We start from the raw sequence: 20,843 nt of genomic DNA, 5'->3' as shown, positions 1-20,843 counted from the left end.
TGTGAAAAATTTTTTTTCTATTTTTCCATTTTTTGTTAAAAATAAATATTTTTTCATTTCCCCCCCATTTTTATTTCTTACTCCTCGTTTTCTGTCAAAAAGCTGTGGGAAGGGAAAAGAAAACACAAGCGGTGGGGAGGAGAAAAGGAAAAAAAACTCTCCGAAAACTGAACTAAAAGATAAACGGCTCCTTTTCAAAAGCTGCCCAATGGAAATTATTTTGAAATTTTCAGTTGTGTTTGTAAAAACTCTACCCTTTATCCATTTGCTGTAGTCATTTCAGTGACTTGTCTGAAACCAATACGAGATTTGCTGCTGGCGTTAATGGGTTCAATCTACAAAAGCACAGAGAATACAGCAGCAAGAAGAAGTCACTAATATCTAAGATATGTCTCCATCTTGCCAACATGCTAGTTTCCAGTGACAATTTCCCAGTCACTGACTGAACATCTGAATGAGATTTTTTTCCCCAATTCTCTGAGAGGAGTTTCATAGAATCATAGAAGATGAGGATTGGAAGGGACCTCAGGAAGTATCTAGTCCAACTCCCTGCTCAAAGCAGGACCAACCCCGACTAAATCATCCCAGCCAGGGCTTTGTCAAGCTGGGCCTTAAAAACCTCTAAGGTTGGAGATTCCACCACCTTCTTAATATGTAGGTTTGTACTGATAGAGAATCAGAAGCAGATACAAATTGTATTTGTCTGTGTTTACCTATATCTTGTTAGAAGTTTAGCAATGTGACCTCATTAGCTTATAGATGCTAAATTTTGCGTCTTGTCTATAATATTTCATTACTATGTTCTATTGATCCGGAGATCAAAAGGTGATATTAACATTCAGATGGAACTTGTGGTGTAATCATATCATTGTCTTTACTCCTCTTTGAAGTTTGCAGTAAACTACCTGTGAACTGTTTGAATGGGAAGTTGCCTTATGGTAACGAGTGCAGCCAATTATTGGTGTATGCCTAGGAAATTACTTCAAAGCAACAATTTACATTACTATTCTTCATCCGAGGAGCACCTGCTGTGATATTTTGCTTATCCAGTGAACTTCAGCTATAAAGAGACTTTAGGGCCTGAACCTTAATATCTCAGATCTGCTTCAACTTTGTCAGGGAACATTGCAAAACTGAGGTCTTTGGTTCGACTCTGGATTCTCCATGCAAATTCTCATGGAAGAATTTGAACAAACTCTGCCTTTTGTTTTAAAAACCTACTGAGCTGATTCTACAAGGACTTTTACAAATCAATAGCCACACCATCGCTAACTATGAAACTGATCTGAGAACTTTATTTATATATGTATGTATAATGATCTTTCAATCACCGTAGCTCTCTTCCTTTTCTTTTTTTAAATAAATCGTACGTTTAGTTAATAAGAATTGGCTGTATTGGGGTGAGATCTGAAATACTCATTGACCTGGTGGGTAATGTGTGTGATCTCTTGGGATTGGTATAACTTTATATATGGTGAATAAGGATTTTAGTAACCCTCTCTGTACTACTCTTGGCTGTCTGCAAAAGGCTGAATTGATTAAAAGGGATTGTATTTTGGCTCCTTGGTAACCAGTAAGGTATTACAGAAGCTGTTTTGTTACTGGCTTGGTGAATCTGATTATCGAATAAACCCACAGTTTTGGGGATCATCTGGCCTATTGTTTGCAGTTTGCCCTGATTGAGTACAGTCCCTCCAGCAACCATGGTCACACTATGATATCGTGATCTTCTATGTGTTTTATTAATCTATCTATAATTACCGTTTCAACCTCTTTACCAGGCTTATGTGTTAGCCTTACTGGTCTGTAGGTCTCTAGATCACCTCTAAGGCGTTTTAAAAATGTAGATAAAACATTTGCTAACCTCCAATATAATAGCTGATTTTAGTTAGAGATTGCTTATTTTTGCTTAGAGCTAAACCACTTTGCATCAGATTTTAAAAACTATTTAGGCACCTAATGGGATTTTCAAAAGCACCTGAGCACCTAAATATCAAGATTTAAAAAAAAAAATCTGACTAGGCACCTAAATACCTCTAAAAACCTGTCCCTTAATTTTTAAAATCCCTCAGAACATTTGGATCATGATTTATCAGTTATGTGCAGAAAAAAAGTTTCAAAGAAAATAAACAGTTGTCATTCATTTGAGACGTTTCGATTTCCCCTCTTCCCTCCTTTTTGACAGAAAAGAATTGGTTTCATTTTAAAAAAATGTTTCTAATTTATTTTTATTTTTCCTGTCTCTCAATTTGTTACTCCACCTCCTTCTCATCCTCTTTCCCCATTGAGGGGAAAAGAAAACAAAAAGCCAAGACAGAATGTAGCGAAAAAACAATGTTCTTTCAGTTTATTATTAGCTTTTAACTTTTCCAGGGGAAAGAAATTAAAAAAAAAGTGAGAACATGTTGTTAAACCATTATAATGGATTACAAACGAAATATGACTCAAGCATGTCATATATCATATGATGTCAAGCATGGAAAAGAAGCTGGGTATGAGTCAGCAGTGTGCCCTGGTTGCCAAGAAGGCTAATAGCATATTGGGCTGCATTAGTAGGAGCATTGCCCGAAGATCATGGGAAGTGATTATTCCCCTCTATTTGGCATTGGTGAAGCCGCATTTGGAGTATTGTGTCCAGTTTTGGGCCCCCCACTACAAAAAGGATGTGGACAAGCTGGAGAGAGTCCAGCGGAGGGCAACAAAAATGATGAGGGGGCTGGAGCACATGATTTAGGAGGAGAGTTTGAGGGAAACTAGGCTTGTTTAGTCTGCAAAAGAGAACAATGAGGGGGGATTTGATAGTGGCCTTCAACTACCTGAAAGGGGGTTCCAGGGACGATGGAGCTAGGCTGTTCTCAGTGGTAGTAGATGACAGAACAAGGAGCAATGGTCTCAAGTTGCAGTGGGGGAGGTCTAGTTTGGATATTAAGAAAAACTTTTTTCCCTAGGAGAGAAGTGAAGCACTGGAATGGGTTACCTAGGGAGGTGGTGGAACCTCTATATTTAGAGGTTTTTAAGCTGCGTCTTGACAAACCCCTGGCTGGGATGATTTAACTGTGATTAGTCCTGCTTTGAGCAGGAGGTTGGATTAGATGACCTCCTGAGGTCCCTTGCAACCCTCATCTTCTATGATTCTATGATTCAGTTCTGTGTAATACTATGGCAAAAAAGCAAACTTCATTCTGGGATGTATTAGCAGGAGTGTGGTAAGCAAGACACAAGAAGTAATTCTTCCACTCTACTCCGAACTGATAAGGCCTCGACTGGAGTATTGTGTCCATTCTAGACATCATGCTTCAGGAAATACTAGGAGTAAATCCAGAGGAGAGCAACAAAAACTATTAAAGGTCTAGAAAACATAACCTATGACGAAAGATTGAAAAATTTGAGTATATTTAGTCTGGAGAAGAGAAGACTGAGCGGGGACATGATAAATTATTCAAATATGTGAAAGGTTGTTATGAAAAGGAGGGTGATACATTGTTCCCTTTAGCCACTGAGGACAGGACAAGAGTTAATGAGCTTAAATAGCAGCAAGAGATATTTAGGATGGACTTAGGGAAAAACTTTAGAACTCTCAGGGTGGTTAAGCACTGGAAGAAATTCCCTAGGGAGATTGTGGCCTCTCCAGCATGGTAGATTTTTAAGAACAGGTTGAACAAAACCCTGTCAGGGATGGGCTAGATAATACTTAGTCCTGCCTCAGTACAGAGGACTGGACTTGATGACCTCCTGTCCTACACTTCTAAGATTCTGTAATTCTATCAAACTAAGGGAAAGTTGGAATTCCACCACTGTGTGGAAAATGAACATTTTTGGAAATGTCAGTTTTTTTCCCTTGAAATTATTCATTTAAAATGTTTACTCAAACAGTGAGAACGTTGACGTCTTCTCCTCCTGTGGAGTGATATGTGTGTGACACCCTGCAGCTATTCTCTCCTCTTCTGGTGTATTCCAGCGATGGAGAACCAGACGGAGGTCAGCGAATTCATCCTACTGGGCCTGACCAATCACCAGGAGCAGCAGTGCTTCCTCTTTGCCCTCTTCCTGATGCTTTACTTGGCCAGCGTGCTGGGGAATGGCGCCATCGTGGCCGTGATCAAGGCTGAGCCCCGGCTTCACACCCCCATGTACTTCTTCCTGGGTAACCTCTCCTGCCTGGACATCTTCTACTCCACAGTCACGGTACCTAAGATGCTAGCTGGCTTCCTCTCAGAGCTCCAGACCATCTCCTTCACCAGCTGCTTGGCCCAGCTCCATTTCTTCCACTTCCTGGGCAGCAGCGAGGTCATTCTTCTGGCTGTCATGGCCTACGACCGCTACGTGGCCATCTGCAACCCGCTGCGCTATTTGCTGGTCATGAGCTCACGGGTCTGTCTGTTCCTGGCAGTGGCCACCTGGACCACTGGCTTCCTCCACGCCCTGATGCACACAGTCATGACCTCCCGGCTGCGTTTTTGCGGCCCCAACCGCATCCACCATTTCTTCTGCGACATCAAGCCCCTTCTGAGGCTGGCCTGCAGCAGCACCCGCCTTAACCTCAGCCTCCTCAACATCATCACAGGGACCATTGCTCTGAGTCCCTTCGTCATCACGCTTCTCTCCTACCTCTACATCATCTCTTTCCTCTTCCTGAAGGTCCAGTCCCGGGAAGGCAGGAGGAAGGCCTTCTCCACCTGCACCTCCCACCTCACCGTGGTGGCTCTGCTTTATGTGCCAGTACTCTTCAATTACATGCCACACTCCATGGGAGGTTCTTCTGAAAGGGAGATGATGGTCACCCTCGTGTACACCACCATCACCCCAGTCCTGAACCCCCTGATATACACCCTGAGGAACCAGGAGGTGAAATCTGCCCTAGGAAAACACTGGAAAGAAAGCCTTTCCCTGGGAAAAAAAAGAATAAAGTAGTGAAAAAACTCAAAAAGTATCTCTGATATTGTCAAGGGAAGTGGACAAATGGACAATATATTGTAAGGGACAATCCTGCATGAGACACCTCAAAATGCACTATATTCATTATCAGATATTTTATTATTTGTATTACAGTACTGCCTGGAAATTACCTTCTAGGGAAGCATTTTACTGTATCATTCTTATTATTAATTGTATTACAGCTATGCCTAGATTTCCACATTGTTGTTACTGTTTTTATTGAGCTTATACCTAAAATGTCTACTGTTGGAAATAGAAGTGAGCAGATACTTCTTTTTTCCCCACATAGAAAAGTTTAGTGAAAATTGGAGGGGGAGGTAATTTTTTGCTAAGTTTTCAGTGGAAAATTTTGACAGCTCATTGAAAACCAAAAATTTTTTTTTTTTCTTTTTAGCAGCCAAATATTGAAAAGAATTCAGCTGAAGACTGCGAAAAACAAAATTAGGGGAATTTACAATGATTTTTGTTTCATTGGGGGGGTTGTACTTTTTGGATGAAAATTTGAACCCTTCAGAGAAAAGCAGTTATGTTCCATGAATAATTTTGTTGTGTCAAAACTCAATTTTCCATTTTAAAAATAAATAAATGAATAAATAAATAAAAGATGGAGACATTTAGACCAGTTCTACTTGGGAACCATTACTATGAATTGCTATGTTTATCATAGAATCATAGAAGATTAGGGTTGGAAGGGACCTGAGGAGGTTATCTAGTCCAACCCCCTGCTCAAAACAGGACTAACCTCAACTAAACCATCCCAACCAGGGCTTTGTCAAGCCAGGCCTTAAAAACCTCTAAGGATGGAGATTCCACCACCTCCCTAGATAACCCATTCCAGTGCTTCACCACCCTCCTAGTGAAAAAGTTTTTCCTAAATTCACCAGAGCTGGGATTTTTAGTTAAGACACCCGACTCCCAATGAATCACAATGGGAGTAAAGTGCCTAACGCCACTGGGCCCTTTTGAAAATTCCAGTCCTAATGCAGAGAGACGGCACAGTTCCCCTTATTATCGATAGGAACATGAGCACAGGACAATTTCTGATCATCGATATTCATAAACCGGGCAACAATCCGACAGCAAAAATAGACTATTGTTGTAATATGTGACTCGTTTTTTAATAATAATAACCCTAGACGTGTATCTGTATTGTGATTATTTTCCTTGCATAAATCACCCAGCGTATTTACGCTAATAGAGATCCATTTCTCTGCAGTCTTTTGTTAGTTGGGAGCCAGGCTGTGAAAGAATAAAATCAGAAGCCAATTTTTTTTTTCTGGGTGTTTAACTATGTGAAGGATTTTCTTGGCCCTAAGCTCAGTCATCTCCCTGGGTCTACAGGGACTCATTAGAGCCTGGCTAGTAATTGCATCCCTGCTAATTAAGGTAGGAAGCCATGGCAAGGAGGTGGTGTAGCTGTGCATGTCCTGTGGGGTCTCATTAGACTAGCAGAAGGGGGTTATTACGAGCGGGGTAGCTCAGAGGCAAAGTTGGGAGCATCTTTGATGTGACTGTAACCGCAATGACTGATACTCCCGTCGCTTGTCATTTCACCTCTAATCATCCTCTCACTATGGGTCCCCAATCCCCGGCCAGAGCCTATAATTGAATTAAGTGTGAAACTGCCATCCCCTCCCCGTGTATCCTCTGTGATCTGAGTCAAGCTAGGTCATTCGCAGCGTTTTCACTGTACACAAGGGCTGGGAAAGCCACTGGGACAGTTCTGCCTCTGAACCAGCAGCTGAGATGTGCTGGGCAGGAATGGTTGCTGGGAAAATCACTGTGACCAAGGCAGATTGAGCCAAAGGGAAATATTTATTATGATCATTTATTGTTTGTATCAGGGTAGCGTCTGCAGCCCTGGCCACCCCCAGGGCCTGGGAAACTTGAGGCAAACAAGTACAATTTACAGAAGCACCTATGTGATTTAGGAGTGTAAGGCCAGTTTTTTAAAGGCATGCAAGTGCCAATGGGAGTTAGGGGCTTTGGCACTTTTCAATATCCCTCTTGGCACCCAGCTGCTTTTTTAGGCACCTAAATAACTTTTAAAATCGGTCTCTCAATCACTTTTCAAAATCGGCCTTAGCCATCTGAGTGACATAGGCCCAGGTTTGGCAGAGACCCTGGGGGATTTTCACTTTCCTCTGCAGCACGGGCCATGGGTCAGTTGTAGGTATAAACTAGTGTAAATGGTGGATTCTCTGTAACTTGAAGTCTTGAAATCATGACTTAAGGACGTCAGTAACTCAGCCAGGGGTAAGGGGTCTATCACAGGAATGGGTGGGTGAGGTTTTGTGGCCTGCAATGTGCAGGCGGTCACACGAGAGGATCATGATGGTCCCATCTGGCCTTCAAGTCTACGAGGTCCAGGTAAAGGTGTTTAGGTGCCTATGGGATTTAGACTCCTTAATACTCTCATATATCTGGAACTTTGGCTTGGCCGCGCTAGGTAGAGACTTGTGTAAACATCTTTAAAAACCTGGGGAGATTCTTTGAATATGAGTAAAGTACTAACAATGTCTGACGTGGGATGTTAACTGCCCGCTTCACCTTGAATGGTCTTTTACCAGATATTAACTCCTTGTGCTAAAAAATCTGTGACATCTTGTGTTTCGCTGTGGCACTCTAAGGACCTTTCCTGGACCTAAAGGACAGCTCTGTGTAACCTGGAAAGCTTCTCTCTCACAGAAACTGCTGTGGTGGTTCGTCACGTACCTAAAGAATAATGGTATTTCACATAGAATCAATATAACAGAATCAAGCTTTGGGCCTACAACTACTGGGGGTTATGTTGGCATAGCTATATCCGTCCGAGACGTTTATTTTCATGCCTCTGACCAGACATAATTTTTCAGTATAGACCCTATGTCATGTCTCCACTACACAGGTAAGGCATTGCAGCTGTGCCATTGTAGCAATGTAGTGTAGACGCTTCTTATATTGACGGAAGGGTTTTTTCCATCGATGTAAGTAATCCACCTCTCTGAGAGGCGATAACTAAAATCAGTGGAAGGATTCTTCTGTTGACCTAGCAGCATCTTCAGTGGGGGTTAGGTCAACCTAAATATGTCGCACCTGGCATGGAATTTTTCACAGTTCTCAGCAATGTAGCTAGAGTGAACAGGTGTCAATCAGGCTTGAGTGTGTGATCTTGGGAAAATCCTTTCCTCTCCCTGTGCCTCTGTTTCTCCTCCCACCCTGTGTCTGCCTTGTTTAGTGGACTGTGACTTCTTTGAGGAAGGGGTTGTCTCTCACTGGGTGTATGTATGGTGATGAATAAAATGGAGCCTTGATCCCAAGAAGGGCTTGTAGATGCTATTATAACATATATAATAATAATTGTGTTGGTTATGCAGAATTTCACCCTGTATGACTTTCTTGAGAAGAATCAGAACCTCAATAAATGACAAAAGAAACTGCTTTTTCATTGTCTTCACATGGGATTCTTAAGATGGTCATTTTGTCTCAGCATTGAACGGCCTTCGAAGCATGCCTGGAACACGGTGGCTTCTTCTGAAAATCACCCTCTGATTCGCAGCACTTCTCAGGGCCTCCTTGACCTCTTTGTTTCTCAGGCTGTAGTTGAGGGGGTTGATCATGGGAGTCAGAACAGTGTAAACAAGAGAGGCGACTTTGTTCAGCTCTCTCCAGTTGTCAACTGTCAGATACACGATGAGCAGGGTCCCACAGAAGATGGTCACCATGATGAGGTGAGAGGGGCAACTGGAGAAAGGCTTTTTCCTCCCGGTGGTGTGGTTGATTCTCAGGATGGAGACGACGATACGAAAGTAGGAGTCCACAGTTAGCAGAAACAGAGGCAATGCCCCTACAGATGAAAACACAAAAGCCACCAGGTGAGTGTCAGTACGGGAGAGTTTTAACACAGGCATTAGGTCACAGAAGAAATGGTCAATTGTATTAGGACCGCAGAACGTTAAGGTCAGCATTGATAGGACCGTTATTGTGATAGTCAGAAAGCCAATTATCCAAGACCCTGTTGCTAGCTGAACGCAAAACTTGAAGTTCATTAAAGGTGCATAGTGCAGTGGGTTACATATTGCCAAATAGTGGTCAAACGTCATGACTGACAGAAAGATACACTCAGTCCAGGCTAGGCAACTAAAGACATAAAACTGAAGGAATCTGTCAGTGAATGAAATGCTTGTGTCTCCAGTCAGGAGAATGGCGAGCTACCTGGGCATTACGGTGGAGGTGTAGCAGATCTCCAAGTAGGACAAGTTCCCCAGGAAGAAGGGGAACTTCTAGGGAACCTTTTCTTCTAGGGAAACATTCATAAACTTCGTAAGTGGAATGAAACTTCTGCAATCAAAGGAAATCCCTCATTTAACCTGCCACATGAGATGTGGGCTGTGGTGGGGGACCCAAACTTAATGCATCAGTTAAACTGTACACTTGATTGTCCAATGACCTAAATGGATAAAGCTGAAGGAAAAAGAGCCTAAGATAGAGTTGGTAAGAAAATTAATTTTCTATGAAAATGAAAAAGGTGAAAACTGATTTTTTTTCTTTAATTTTTATTTTTGGTGCAAAGGTTTTTGTTTAGTTGAAAATTCATTTTTCATTAAAAAAAAATGTGAAGAAAAATTCCCACCAGCTGAGAGAGTTAAGCCCTTAAGGCCCTTTGGAATTAGGTCCCAAATTCTCTTGGGACCCATTTGAGGATCTCATCCTTTTTCCGCAGTGCTACATAGCTATGTGGCCATGGTAGACAACGGGGGTTGGGAGACATGCTCGTAGAAACATGAAATGAATGGGGGGACAGAGGAAGGCAGGAGAGAGATCTTTGGGGGTGAGAAAGATACAAGGATATGGAGAAGGAGACAAGAAGAGAGGGAGGGAATAAAGAGGGATGAGTGTGAGGGGTGGGATGATGGAAAGTGAAGAGGGGAAGGAGGGGGATAAAAGAGATACAGAAGAGATGCAGTATCTGGAAAGCCATGCCAGTGAATGGTGAGCAGGCAGAGATGCTAGTGAGCCAACAACAGGAAAATACCCCAAGGCTGTGAAACTGACCATCAGTCAGCAAAGTATCAAGTCATTGGGTTAATGAATGCGGATAAGAATAAGGTACCCAAGAATACTGGGGCACCCTCTAGACCTCTGAGTACTACACCTCCAGGCCTTGACAGAGAACTTATGTTTGGGCACACGGCTCAGCGAGAGGGTGATCTTCATCAGTGAGGCCTACTTAGGTCTTTCCATTTTCCTCCTCAACTGAACAGCTTATGTGTACATCATCTCCACCATCTTGAATATACCCTCAGTCTCCAGCAGGAGGCAGACCCTCCACTCAATGCCTTGCACCTCAGGTTGGGAGTCTTGTACCACAGCACGGTCCTGGTGGTGTCCATGAGGCTCACCTCCAGGGACTTGGAGGCTGGGACACATAGGACTCCCTGCTCTACATGGTTTTCCTCTCGCTTGTAAACCCCCTTCACTTATAGCCCAGTGAGCAAAGAGGTGAATGGGGCATACAGGCAGATCCAGACAAGGGAGATTGTTCCTCACATGCTCTTGGGTTGACCCAAGGAGGAAGGTCATTGCCACACGTGTGGTTAGATGTGATGGGTCTGGAATCAGCTCTAATTCAAACCAGTATAAATAAGGGGTAATTCTGCTAACATGAGTAGAATCAGGACCAGTCTTCTCTCATTTACCCCCATGTAAATCCAGGGTCACCCCATTGCAGGCCATGAAGTTATGGGAAGATTCTGATCTCAGTGAGCCTAGTGTAAATCTGGAGTGGACCCAACAACTGCCCTGGAATCAGCACCAGATTCTGATCTCAGTCACTTTGGTGCAAATCCAGACTCACCTCTAATGACTGCAATGGATTCATGTCCAGCTTCTGGTCTCATTCATGCAGCAATAAATCTGGAGTGAACCCACAGAAGTCATTGGGTCAGGGACACATTCTGATCTCAGTTACCTAGTGTGAGTCTGAAATAACTCAGCTGATTACCTTATAGTTCATATTTATTGTTTGCCCTACAGTAGAACCTAGAAGCTGCAGCCAAGACACGGCCCCATTTGATGATGCACGGCACATACCTGTAATAAAACTCAGTCCCTGCCTAGATCTGAGAATCTAAATTAGAGCGGGAAGAAGAAAGTATCATCATCCCTATTTTATAGATGGGAAACTGAGGCACTAGAAGATTAAAGAACTTGATCAACGTGACATAGGAGTCTGTAGCAGAGCGGGGAACTGAATCCAGATCTCCTGCTTCCCTGTGTCATGCCTAAAGAACCAGCCCATCCTTCCTTACCTGATATTTCTCCTGGATAAATTCAGAGTCATCTCATAAACTCATCAGTGTAATTGCAGGTCTTTTTTCTGAGGGCACAAGAATACCACTTCCCCAAACCAAGTTAGCTATCTTGACAGAGGCATCTTCCTTTGACCTAAAGGCATCTACACGGGGGGGGTTACACTGGCATAGCTCTGACACTCAGGGATGTGGTATTTCAACATTGTCGCTATGGTGACATAACTTTTCAAGGTAGACCAGGCTTCAATGTGTCACCTTGGGAAAATCCTTTCCCGTCCCTATGCCTCTGTTTCCCTTTCCACCCTGTGTCTGCCTTGTCTATTTGGACTGTGGGCTTTTTGAGGCAGAGACTCTCATTGTTTGGATGTCTAGAAATTTGTACAATGGAGCACCGGACCCAGTCAGGCCCTCAAAGCTCTGCTGCAATACAAATGACATTAAGTATGTTGGTCACTCAGAATTCTGCCCTTGATGAGTTTCTTGACTATCTTTTTAATGGAAAGAAAAAAGAAAAACTCAATAAATGACAAGACAAACCACATATTCATTGTCTTGACAGGGGACTCTTAAAAGAATGATTATTTTTTCAGCATTCAGGAGACTTCAGAATACAGCTGGAACATGGTGACCTCTTCTGGAAGGCATCCACTCATTCGTAGCTCTTCTCAGGGCTTCCTTGACCTCATTGTTTCTCAGGCTGTAGATGAGGGGGTTGATCGCGGGAGTCAGTACAGTGTAAAAGAGAGGGAAGATTTTGTTCAGCTCTTTCCAAGTGTCAACAGTCGGTGTCAGATACACGATGATCAGGGTCCCGTAGAAGATGGTCACTACGATGAGGTGAGAGGAGCATGTGGAGAAAGCCTTTTTCCTCCCAGTGGTGGAGTGGATTCTCAGGATGCTGATGATGATATAAACATAGGAGGCCACAGTTAGCAGAAACGGAGGCAATGCCCCTACAGACACCAACACAAAGGCCACCAGTCTGACCTGGTGTGTATCAGTACAGGAGAGTTTTAACATAGCCATTAGGTCACAGAAGAAATTATCAATTTCATTGGGGCCGCAGAATGTTAAGGTTAACATTGAAAGTACTGTTATGGTGAGAGCCAGAAAACCAGTTATCCACGACGTGGATGCTAACTTAGTACAAACCTTGACGTTCATTACAGTTGAATAATGCAGTGGGTTACATATAGCTAAATACCGGTCATAGGACATGACTGAGAGGAGGATACACTCATTGTAGCCTAGGGAACCACAGACATAAAACTGAAGGAAACAGCCAGTGAATGAAACCCTCCTGTCTCCAGTCAAGAAACTGGCCAGCAACCTGGGCAGGACAGTGGAGCTGTAGCAGATCTCCATGCAGGACAAGTTCCCCAGGAAGAAGTACATGGGGGTTTGAAGATGTTGATCAGCCACAACTAGCGCAACGATGAGGATGTTCCCAGCCACGGTCACAATGTAGATTGCTAGAAACAGCAGGAAGAGAAGAAGTCGCAGTTCAGGGAGATTCCCGAATCCCAGGAGAATGAATTCGGTGATGGCCGTTTGATTGCCCCATTTGGTGTCTTCCATGGGTTGTATCTACAGGAAATAACTCACAATAATAAATTTGAGAAGTGGGAATGTGAGGAATCACTGAATGTGGGTGTTTCTCATGAGGTTCTTCCCGGATTAGTACTAGGACAGATGCTATTCAACATTTCTATCAAAGAGGAAGGCATGAAATATAAAATCTGTGCTGATAAAGTTTGTAGACAAAGATTTGTTTGAGACAAAGATTGGCAGCATGGTGAATAAGGATGAGGATAAGGCAGTCACACAGATTGATCTGGGTCTCTTAGTAAGCTGGGCCCATTCAAACAGAATGTATTTTAATACAGAAAAATGCAAAGTGATTCATCAGGGAACAAGGAATGCCAGCCATAGGTACAGAATGGGAGACAGGAAAGCAAGGACTGAGAAGGATTTTGCGGAAAAGCAACTCAACATAAGTTCCTAGTGCAATGATATGAAAAACAGGGCTAATGCAATGTTTGCATGTATAAACAGGGAAGTACTGAGGAGCTGCTGATTTTACTTCTGTATATGGAATTGGCTAAGACAGGTACTGGAATACAGCATCAGGTTCTGCTTCTTAGAAACCATGATGAAAAAATGAGAGGGTGCAAAAGAAGAAAAATACACACATACACACACCCAGACCCAGAGACACAAATGATCCAAGGGTTGGAGAAAATGCCTGATGGTGAAAGACCTAGAGAATTCAAAACCTTTAGTTTATCAAAAACAATACTGAGAGGTGACTCAACTGCAATGCAAAATATCTGTGCTGGGAGTAAATGCTGAGTACTAAAGTGTTCTTTAATCTAGTGGAGAAAGGCACAACAGGAACCAATGGCTGGAAACTGAAGATGGAGAAATCCAGATCAGAAATTATTCCAGAGGGGTAACCGGGTTAGTCTGTAGACAGCAAAAACAACGAGAGTCCTGTAGCACCTTAAAGATTAACAAATTTCTGTGGGCATAAGCTTTTGTGGGCTGCAACCCACTTCATCAGATGCATCAGGACTCTCATTGAGATTAGAAATTAGGCGCACCTTTCTGAGGTTGATTAGTCAGTGGAGCAAACTACCAAGGAAGGGAGAGATTCTTCATCTCTTGATGTCTTCAGACCAAGACTGAATGCCTCTCTGGAAGGTGCTTTAGTCAATTTATTAGGCATGATGGCAGGGTATCTGGGTGAAATTGAATGGCCTGTGATACGCAGGAGATCAGATTAGCTGATCTAAAGGTCTATGAATCTATTAAATGAGGAGTAATTCCACCACAGTCAATGTGGCTACTTCTCTTCTCACTCACCCGAGTGTGTATCTGGAATAACTGTATTGAAGACTAAGGGACTGATTCTCCTCCAAATTCATTCCACTAGATTCTAATGCTAGAAGGGACCGTTGTGATCACTAAGTCCAGTGGTTCCCAACCTGTGGCCCTTGGTCTTTCAAAGTGGCCTGCTGCTCTCCTCCCACTGGCTGCAGAAGGGAACTGCTGCATAAGGACCCAGGCAGAGCACGTTCCCGCAGGGCTACAAGACCAGTGCGGGCTCCTTGCTGCAGCCAAGGACATGAGAGATCAGCGGTCCCCTCCCTCTGCCTGTATCAGGGAGAAAGGCAAAGCACCAGTCCCAGGTCCATAGGCGCTGGGGTCCCTGCTGGAGCCAGAGAGAGGGGAGCACTGATCTTCCATCCCCCGGCCTGCAGAAAGGAGCCACTGCCTAGGGACCCAGGTGGAGCACACAGGGTTACAGGATGTGTGCAGTTTCCCTGCTGCAGCCCCGGGGACAGGAAATCAGCGAGGTCCTTCTGTCTAGCTGTGGTGGTGGGGGCTGCTAGCAGAGCCTGGTGGCTCTTCAGGGTTGTAAAAATGATATCTGGGGCCCTTGAGCCAAAAAGGTTGGAACCACTGACCTAGGCCGACCTCCTGGATAGCAGAGACCAGAGAACTCTTCCAAAGCAATTCCTGGTTGAACTGGATCATGTCTTTTAGGGAGGAGAAAAAAATCCAATCTTGAGTTTCAAAACGTCAGCGAAGGAGAGGCCCCCTGACCCCTGCATGAACTGTTGCTCTGATTTATTACGCTCACTCTTAAAATGTACACCTTATTTCCTGTCTGAAATTGTCTAGCTTCAACTTCCAGCCACTGGATCTTGCTAGAATTTTGTCTCCTAAACTGAAGAGCCAAATACAGAGGTAAAAAACTTCTCTACTCCTACTCAAAATCATGCTGCTTATGCAGTGAAAGGTTGCTGTGCCCTTTTTTCTGCAGTTTCGCAAGAAGTGCTCACGTTCACCTGACTATCCACTTGACTAAACCTGTGTCTTCTATACCATAGGTGTACGAGAGTAAAGAGTTAAAAGCTGGACAAATGATCAGGCCTAAATTACAGGGAACGGGGACAAGGCAAGGGCAAACCTTGTTTCTATTAATTGGTGTGAATTCTAGTTAGAGTCTGTTATCTCTCTTCTTCTTCTCCCTTCTTGGCCATCTGCACGGGGATAAGCCTATCGCCATTCCTGTGCAAGGTGTTTTGGTGGGAAGAAAGCATTATCTTCCTTCTCCCCCTGGCATGCCTTTACTTCAAAGAATGTTAGTGTAAAATTTATAGGTTTTAAGGTGATGTGCCTGACCTCTGTATGGTAATCCTGTAAACAACAAACAGGGGCGGGTATAATTATATTCATCATGTAGTTGTTAATATTCATTTTATAGGGGTCAATGTAACCAAATAACGGCCTATGGAGAGTTGCTGGAAATGTATATATGTTCATACCATTATGGATAAAAGAATTGTAAAGTAGCCCCTCATTGCTCACTCCCGGCGTCGAGGTGGAACGAGCTGGCAATAAAGGGTTCTGTCTCCCCAATCCACCCCCGGGACAACCTGTTTGGTTATTTCTAACATCTGGAGAAACGAACTGGATCCCAGGGTAGAGAAGTGCTGATCCCCACTCCTTAGAAGCCCGGTTAAAATCTTGCAACAAATCACGGAGGAGCAGTGCACAGTTAATTATCACAGTGTGCTTGCGGTTAGAGCCATATGGAGGAATTCAATTGTGTTAAGTTAGAGAACCTGGCCCTGAAGGTTTATCATTAATGATCTGGAGGATGGGGTAGATTGCACCCTCAAAAAGTTTGCAGATGACACTAAGCTGGGGGGAGTGGTAGATACCCTGAAAGGTAGGGATAGGATACAGAGTGACCTAAACAAACTGGAGGATTGGGTCAAAAGAAATCTGATGAGGTTCAACAAGGACAAGTGCAGAGTCCTGCACTTAGGACGGAAGAATCCCATGCACTGCTATAGATTGGGGACCGACGAGCTAGGCAGCAGTTCTGCAGAAAAGGACCTGGGGGTAACAGTGGATAAGAAGCTAGATATGAGTCAGCAGTGTGCCCAGGTTGCCAAGAAGGCTAATAGCATATTGGGCTACATTAGTAGGAGCATTGCCAGCAGATCACGGGAAGTGATTATTCCCCTCTATTCGGCATTGGTGAGGCCGCATTTGGAGTATTGTGTCCAGTTTTGGGCCCCCCACTACAAAAAGGATGTAGAAAACTCGGAGAGAGTCCAGCGGAGGGCAACAAAAATGATTATTGGTCTGGAGCACAAGACTTATGAGGAGAGGCTGAGGGAGCTAGGCTTGTTTAGTCTGCAAAAGACAAGAATGAGGGGGGATTTGATAGCGGCCTTTAACTACCTGAAAGGGTGTTCCAGGGAGGATGGAGCTAAGCTGTTCTCAGTGGTGGCAGGTGACAGAACAAGGACTGTGGACATGCCCCTGGAAGCGGGGAGCAACGTCCGGGCTTTTCCCTCTCTGGGTCCTCCTCAGAGGGGGACCACCCCTCCCGGCTATCTCTCGCTGGGAGCAGTCTGGCGCCCTCCTCCCGGGCAAGCTGTCTAAGGCCGGGCCCTCAGGCAGGGCTGGCCAGGTGAGCAGTTTATCACCAGGCCCTCAGGCAGGGCTGGCCAGGTGAGCAGTTTATCACCAGGCCCTCAGGCAGGGCTGGCCAGGTGAGGGCTGGCCAGGTTTATCACCAGGCCCTCAGGCAGGGCTGGCCAGGTGAGCAGTTTATCACCAGGCCCTCAGGCAGGGCTGGCCAGGTGAGCAGTTTATCACCAGGCCCTCAGGCAGGGCTGGCCAGGTGAGCAGTTTATCACCAGGCAAGTAGGCCGCTCTCTAGAGTGGTATGGCAGGGAAGGCTTTCTCCAGGTAGGTAGGGAAGGGGGGAGGGGGACGCAGGCCTGCCCGTCTCCACTGCGTCCCAACCCAGGGCTCTGTCAGTCGCAAAGGCGTTTGCCACGGGGTCGGCGGGGCTCCGGCCGCAACACGCCACCCGAGTTGCCCCTGACTCAGCCACGAACGTGCGGCTATCCCTGGGCTTCTTCCTCCCCGAAACCCCCGGTACCTGCCTCCTCTGGGTCGCTGGGGTGTGGTAGGCCTACTAGGCCCTCCTCATCCACAGGCGGCCGCTCGGGCAGCTCCATGGGCTCATCTTCGGAGGGCAGCTCCTCCAGGTCCTGTGGCCCCCAGGCCTCGGGCAGGGCCGGTAGGTTCTCAGGGTCCCAGGCTCTGTACTGCTCTGGCAGGTCTGCTTCTGGCTCCCAGGCCACGGGTGTCTCCGGAGGGTTCTCCTCAGGCTTGTAGTCAGCAGGGAACCCCGGTGGGCCTCCTTCCGACTCCCAGGCCGTGGGATACTCTGGTGGGCCTCCCTCCAACTCCCAGGCCGGGGGGTACCTGGGGGAGGCCTCCACTGATCCCCAGGTTGGGGTTAAGGCCGGCTGCTCCCTTTCCCCGCGGCTCCCCGGCCCAGCCTTAGCTAGGAGCTTGGGAGGAGACATGTCCTTCCCCTTCAGCCGTCCCTCCTTAACTGAGCTCACCAGCCTGGCTTTTAAAGGCCTAGCTCCACCCCCTTGCTTCTGGTCAGGTGGGGACACTGGGGCCTTTAAAAGCCTGGACCCGCCCACATGCTTCTGGTCAGGGCTTCCCCTGGGAGAGGGCTCTATCAGCCAGGGTGGGTCTGGCTCCCTCTCTCGGTCCTCCTCAGAGGGGGACCACCCTTCCCGGCTACAGGACCAATGGTCTCAAGTTGCAGTGGGGGAGGTCTAGGTTGGATATTAGGAAAAAGCTTTTCACTAGGAGGGTGGTGAAGCACTGGAATGGGTTACCTAGGGAGCTGGTGGAGTCTCCATCTTTAGAGGTTTTTAAGCTGAAGGGAATTTTGAATACACTTTGGATGTAAAAAGTTTTTAACAATGCACAGACTAAGGTAGCTTCATTTCATTATTTTTTGCTGTCCTAGCTTTAGCACTTCACCGGCAACATAGTTCTGTGATTTAAAACCTGCCGTTTTTTTACTGTGTTTATCAGCCACTGTTTTTACTGAGCTGCATTTTTAAGGCAGGGTATTGTGCTTGTAAAACCTGAGACACCAAGTACAATCTTTGCAACACAGCTGCCTTCGTCTGTGCTTTGTTAAAAAGCTTTTTACTTCAAAATTCCCTTCATTAAAATTTTAGAAAAACAAAAGTGCAAGTGGGGGGTAAAAAGCAACCGATTAGTTCTGTGAAATCATTTTAAAGCACAGGCAAACTGCATAAATATTCCTTACCATTCCAACTGCGGCTTTAACCCTTAGCTTTCAAACAAGAAGAAAAAGGGACTGGAAGGGGAGGGAGGAGAAGAAGCAGGGAAAAAAGGTGGGGGGGGGGGGAAGAAAATGCAGAGAAAGACTTAGGAAGAAAAAAAAACCTAAGCCAAAAAAGGTACAGAAAGCAGCAGAAATCAGTGGGGTTCCTTGGAAGTGGGGCTCTTTGGAAACTCGCACCCCTAAGCCTTTGTCCTTGGTCTGAGAGAAAAATGGGAGTTGCTGCCACAGCCACCGGAGTGAAACTGGGGGTGTCAGCAATCCTTGCCAGCCGTCCCAAGGCTGTGCTCCAGGATTTTTCTGCTAACATTTTTTGCTGACTTACTTGCTCCTCTGGATAAGATTGGCTGTCCCCGTTTTGACGGACGGTGGGGCCCTCTTCTCCGTCCGATTGGGGACCAGTGGGAATTTGGATACCAGACCAGCGGAAAAGATCTGCATCGGGGCGGGCATTGGGAACAGTCACGATAGGACAAACAGGGTTATTGTGACTCAGTTTATCCTCATAGGCTGGGGGGGGAGGGGGCACAGGGACTAAACGGAAGGGGAGGATAAAGAGGGGATGGGATAACAGAAGTTTGCTTTAAGGCATCCTCTTGACCCTTCAGGGCCAGGTTCTCTGACTTAACACAGTTAAAATCCTCCATATGGCTCTCAGACATTCTAACCACAGACACACTGTGATAATTAACTGTGCGCTGCTCCGCCGTGATTTGTTGCAAGGTTTTAACCGGGCTTCTAAGACTTGCAACTTCGTTCCATAACCCAGACAAGCTCTCCCAGAGAGCCTGCACCAAAATAGTCTTTTCCTTATCCTGGGAAAACCTGGACATGAGGAAGGCTTCCACCCGCCCCTGGATGGCTGGCCAGTCCTGACATCCCCTGGGAGGCACCCCATCCAGCCCCCCAAACTTCCCTAACAACTAAATATATTCCCTAACCATGGTTACTATAAAGGGCCCATCCAACATACCCATATCCATGGCGAGGAGTGGTGCTCAGGCACTTCTCTACCCTGGGATCCTGTTCGTGACCCCAGATGTTAGAAATAACCAAACAGGTTGTCCCTGGGACGGACTGGGGAGATGGAACCCTTTATTGCCTGCTCGTTCCACCTCAACGCCGGGAGTGAGCAACGAGGGAGTTACTTTACAATTCTTTTATCCATAAGAATATGTAAATGTATACATTTCCAGAAACTCCCCATAGACCCTTACTTGGTTACATTGCCACTGAAAAATTACATTGCATTGACAAAAGTACACTGACATTGAGAAATGGCCTTTTTCAACAAAAATCACAGTTGGTTTCAGTTAATGAAATTTTTTTAACTTTTTTTTTTTCTCTCATCTTCATTTTTTTCTCCAACTTTTTCCATTTTTCACTTTTTGCAGTGGCAAAACGTTAAAGTGAAAAAAGTGGGAAAAGGGTGCATAAAACAAAAACGATAAATGTTTGTTAGAAATAATTTCAAATGAATGAAAACCTGTTTCCTTTCGAAACCTGCAGAATAAAAATTGGTTAAAAAGTTTTCGAAATTCTGTTATGAAAAGTATTTCATCCCACTCTACTACAAACATAGGAATTGGTGGATTGATTTAAACCAGGGAATAATTTACTAGATTAGGTAAACTAGCTAGATTTCTGAAGGGAGTGCTAGAACAGCTAATCCTTTTGTTAATTATGACCCATCCATGCCTCCGGTGGTCCACCTAAAAATGCCAAGGTCAGGGCAGGCTGCAAAAGAGACAGCATAATCTCTGATGGCTAACACTGTGGTTACATTCAATAACCAGACACAAACTGTGCTTTGAATCCCCCACACTGGTTATTAAGAAGCCACAACAAAATATAGACAGCCCTCTTTATAACCTGTGGTGGGATGCTTTTGGTTTTAGCGAAGCTTGTGGAAATTCACAGAAATAAGATGGAGTTCAAGGCCACCTGAGCAAGTCACCTATCCTTGCAGGCTTTGTTGAACCATTCCTTGTTTCCTGGCTAAAGCATCCACAAGAAGACTCCGCAGGTGGGAACAAACTCCTTTTATGGCCCATTGTGAAAACTAAGCTTCCTCTGGCATTAGTTATAGAATCATAGAAGATGAGGGTTGGAAGGGACCTCAGGAGGTCATCTCGTCCAGCCCCCTGCTCAAAGCAGGACCAACCCCAACTAAATCATCCTTTGTCAAGCCGGGCCTTGAAAACCTCTAAGGATGGAGATTCTAGCACCTGCCTAAGTAACCCATTCCAGTGCTTCACCACCCTCCTAGAGAAAAAATTCACAGACTAGCTAGGGAGGATACAATTACTCCAGGAGCAAACTCATTTGAGACCCAGATGGACAGTCATATCTATAACTTCAGATACACCAATGTCACGAGCATGTAAACAACACTGGCCTATTAA

The 20,843-nt window shown here is 45.1% G+C and overlaps 2 protein-coding genes and 1 pseudogene across 2 annotated transcripts; 1 reads left to right on the top strand and 2 right to left on the bottom strand.

Annotated features, from left to right (window-relative positions):
• Positions 1-3,960: 3,960 nt before the first annotated feature.
• Positions 3,961-4,937, top strand: LOC137149520 (olfactory receptor 12D1-like; annotated as a pseudogene).
• Positions 4,938-8,390: 3,453 nt separating this feature from the next.
• Positions 8,391-9,017, bottom strand: LOC137149519 (olfactory receptor 10A7-like). The gene has a single exon (XM_067543015.1). The coding sequence runs from the start codon at positions 9,015-9,017 to the stop codon at positions 8,391-8,393; it is 627 nt and encodes a 208-aa protein (XP_067399116.1).
• Positions 9,018-11,831: 2,814 nt separating this feature from the next.
• LOC137149518 (olfactory receptor 10A7-like) lies at positions 11,832-17,632 on the bottom strand. The gene is made up of 2 exons (XM_067543014.1): positions 17,237-17,632; positions 11,832-12,815 (listed from the first exon to the last, which is right to left on the bottom strand). Exons 1-2 carry the CDS (start codon positions 17,630-17,632, stop codon positions 11,832-11,834), a joined length of 1,380 nt encoding a protein of 459 aa, XP_067399115.1.
• Positions 17,633-20,843: the final 3,211 nt, after the last annotated feature.

Source organism: Emydura macquarii, unplaced genomic scaffold (genome assembly GCF_026122565.2).
Source record: "Emydura macquarii macquarii isolate MOO-44397 ecotype Brisbane River unplaced genomic scaffold, CSIRO-AGI_Emac_v2 contig_762, whole genome shotgun sequence".
In the NCBI taxonomy this organism is placed as follows: Eukaryota; Metazoa; Chordata; order Testudines; family Chelidae; genus Emydura; species Emydura macquarii.
The sequence above is the reverse complement of the archived record's forward strand: the minus strand, read 5'-3'. Positions and strand labels throughout refer to the sequence as shown.

Coding starts and splice junctions, on each gene's coding strand:
- LOC137149519 (XM_067543015.1), bottom strand. CDS start 9,017: ATGACGTTTGACCACTATTTGGCAATATGTAACCCACTGCACTATGCA.
- LOC137149518 (XM_067543014.1), bottom strand. CDS start 17,632: ATGTCTCCTCCCAAGCTCCTAGCTAAGGCTGGGCCGGGGAGCCGCGGG. Junction 12,816..17,236: donor CTGTGGATGAGGAGGGCCTA/GTAGGCCTACCA, acceptor TATTTCCTGTAG/ATACAACCCATGGAAGACAC.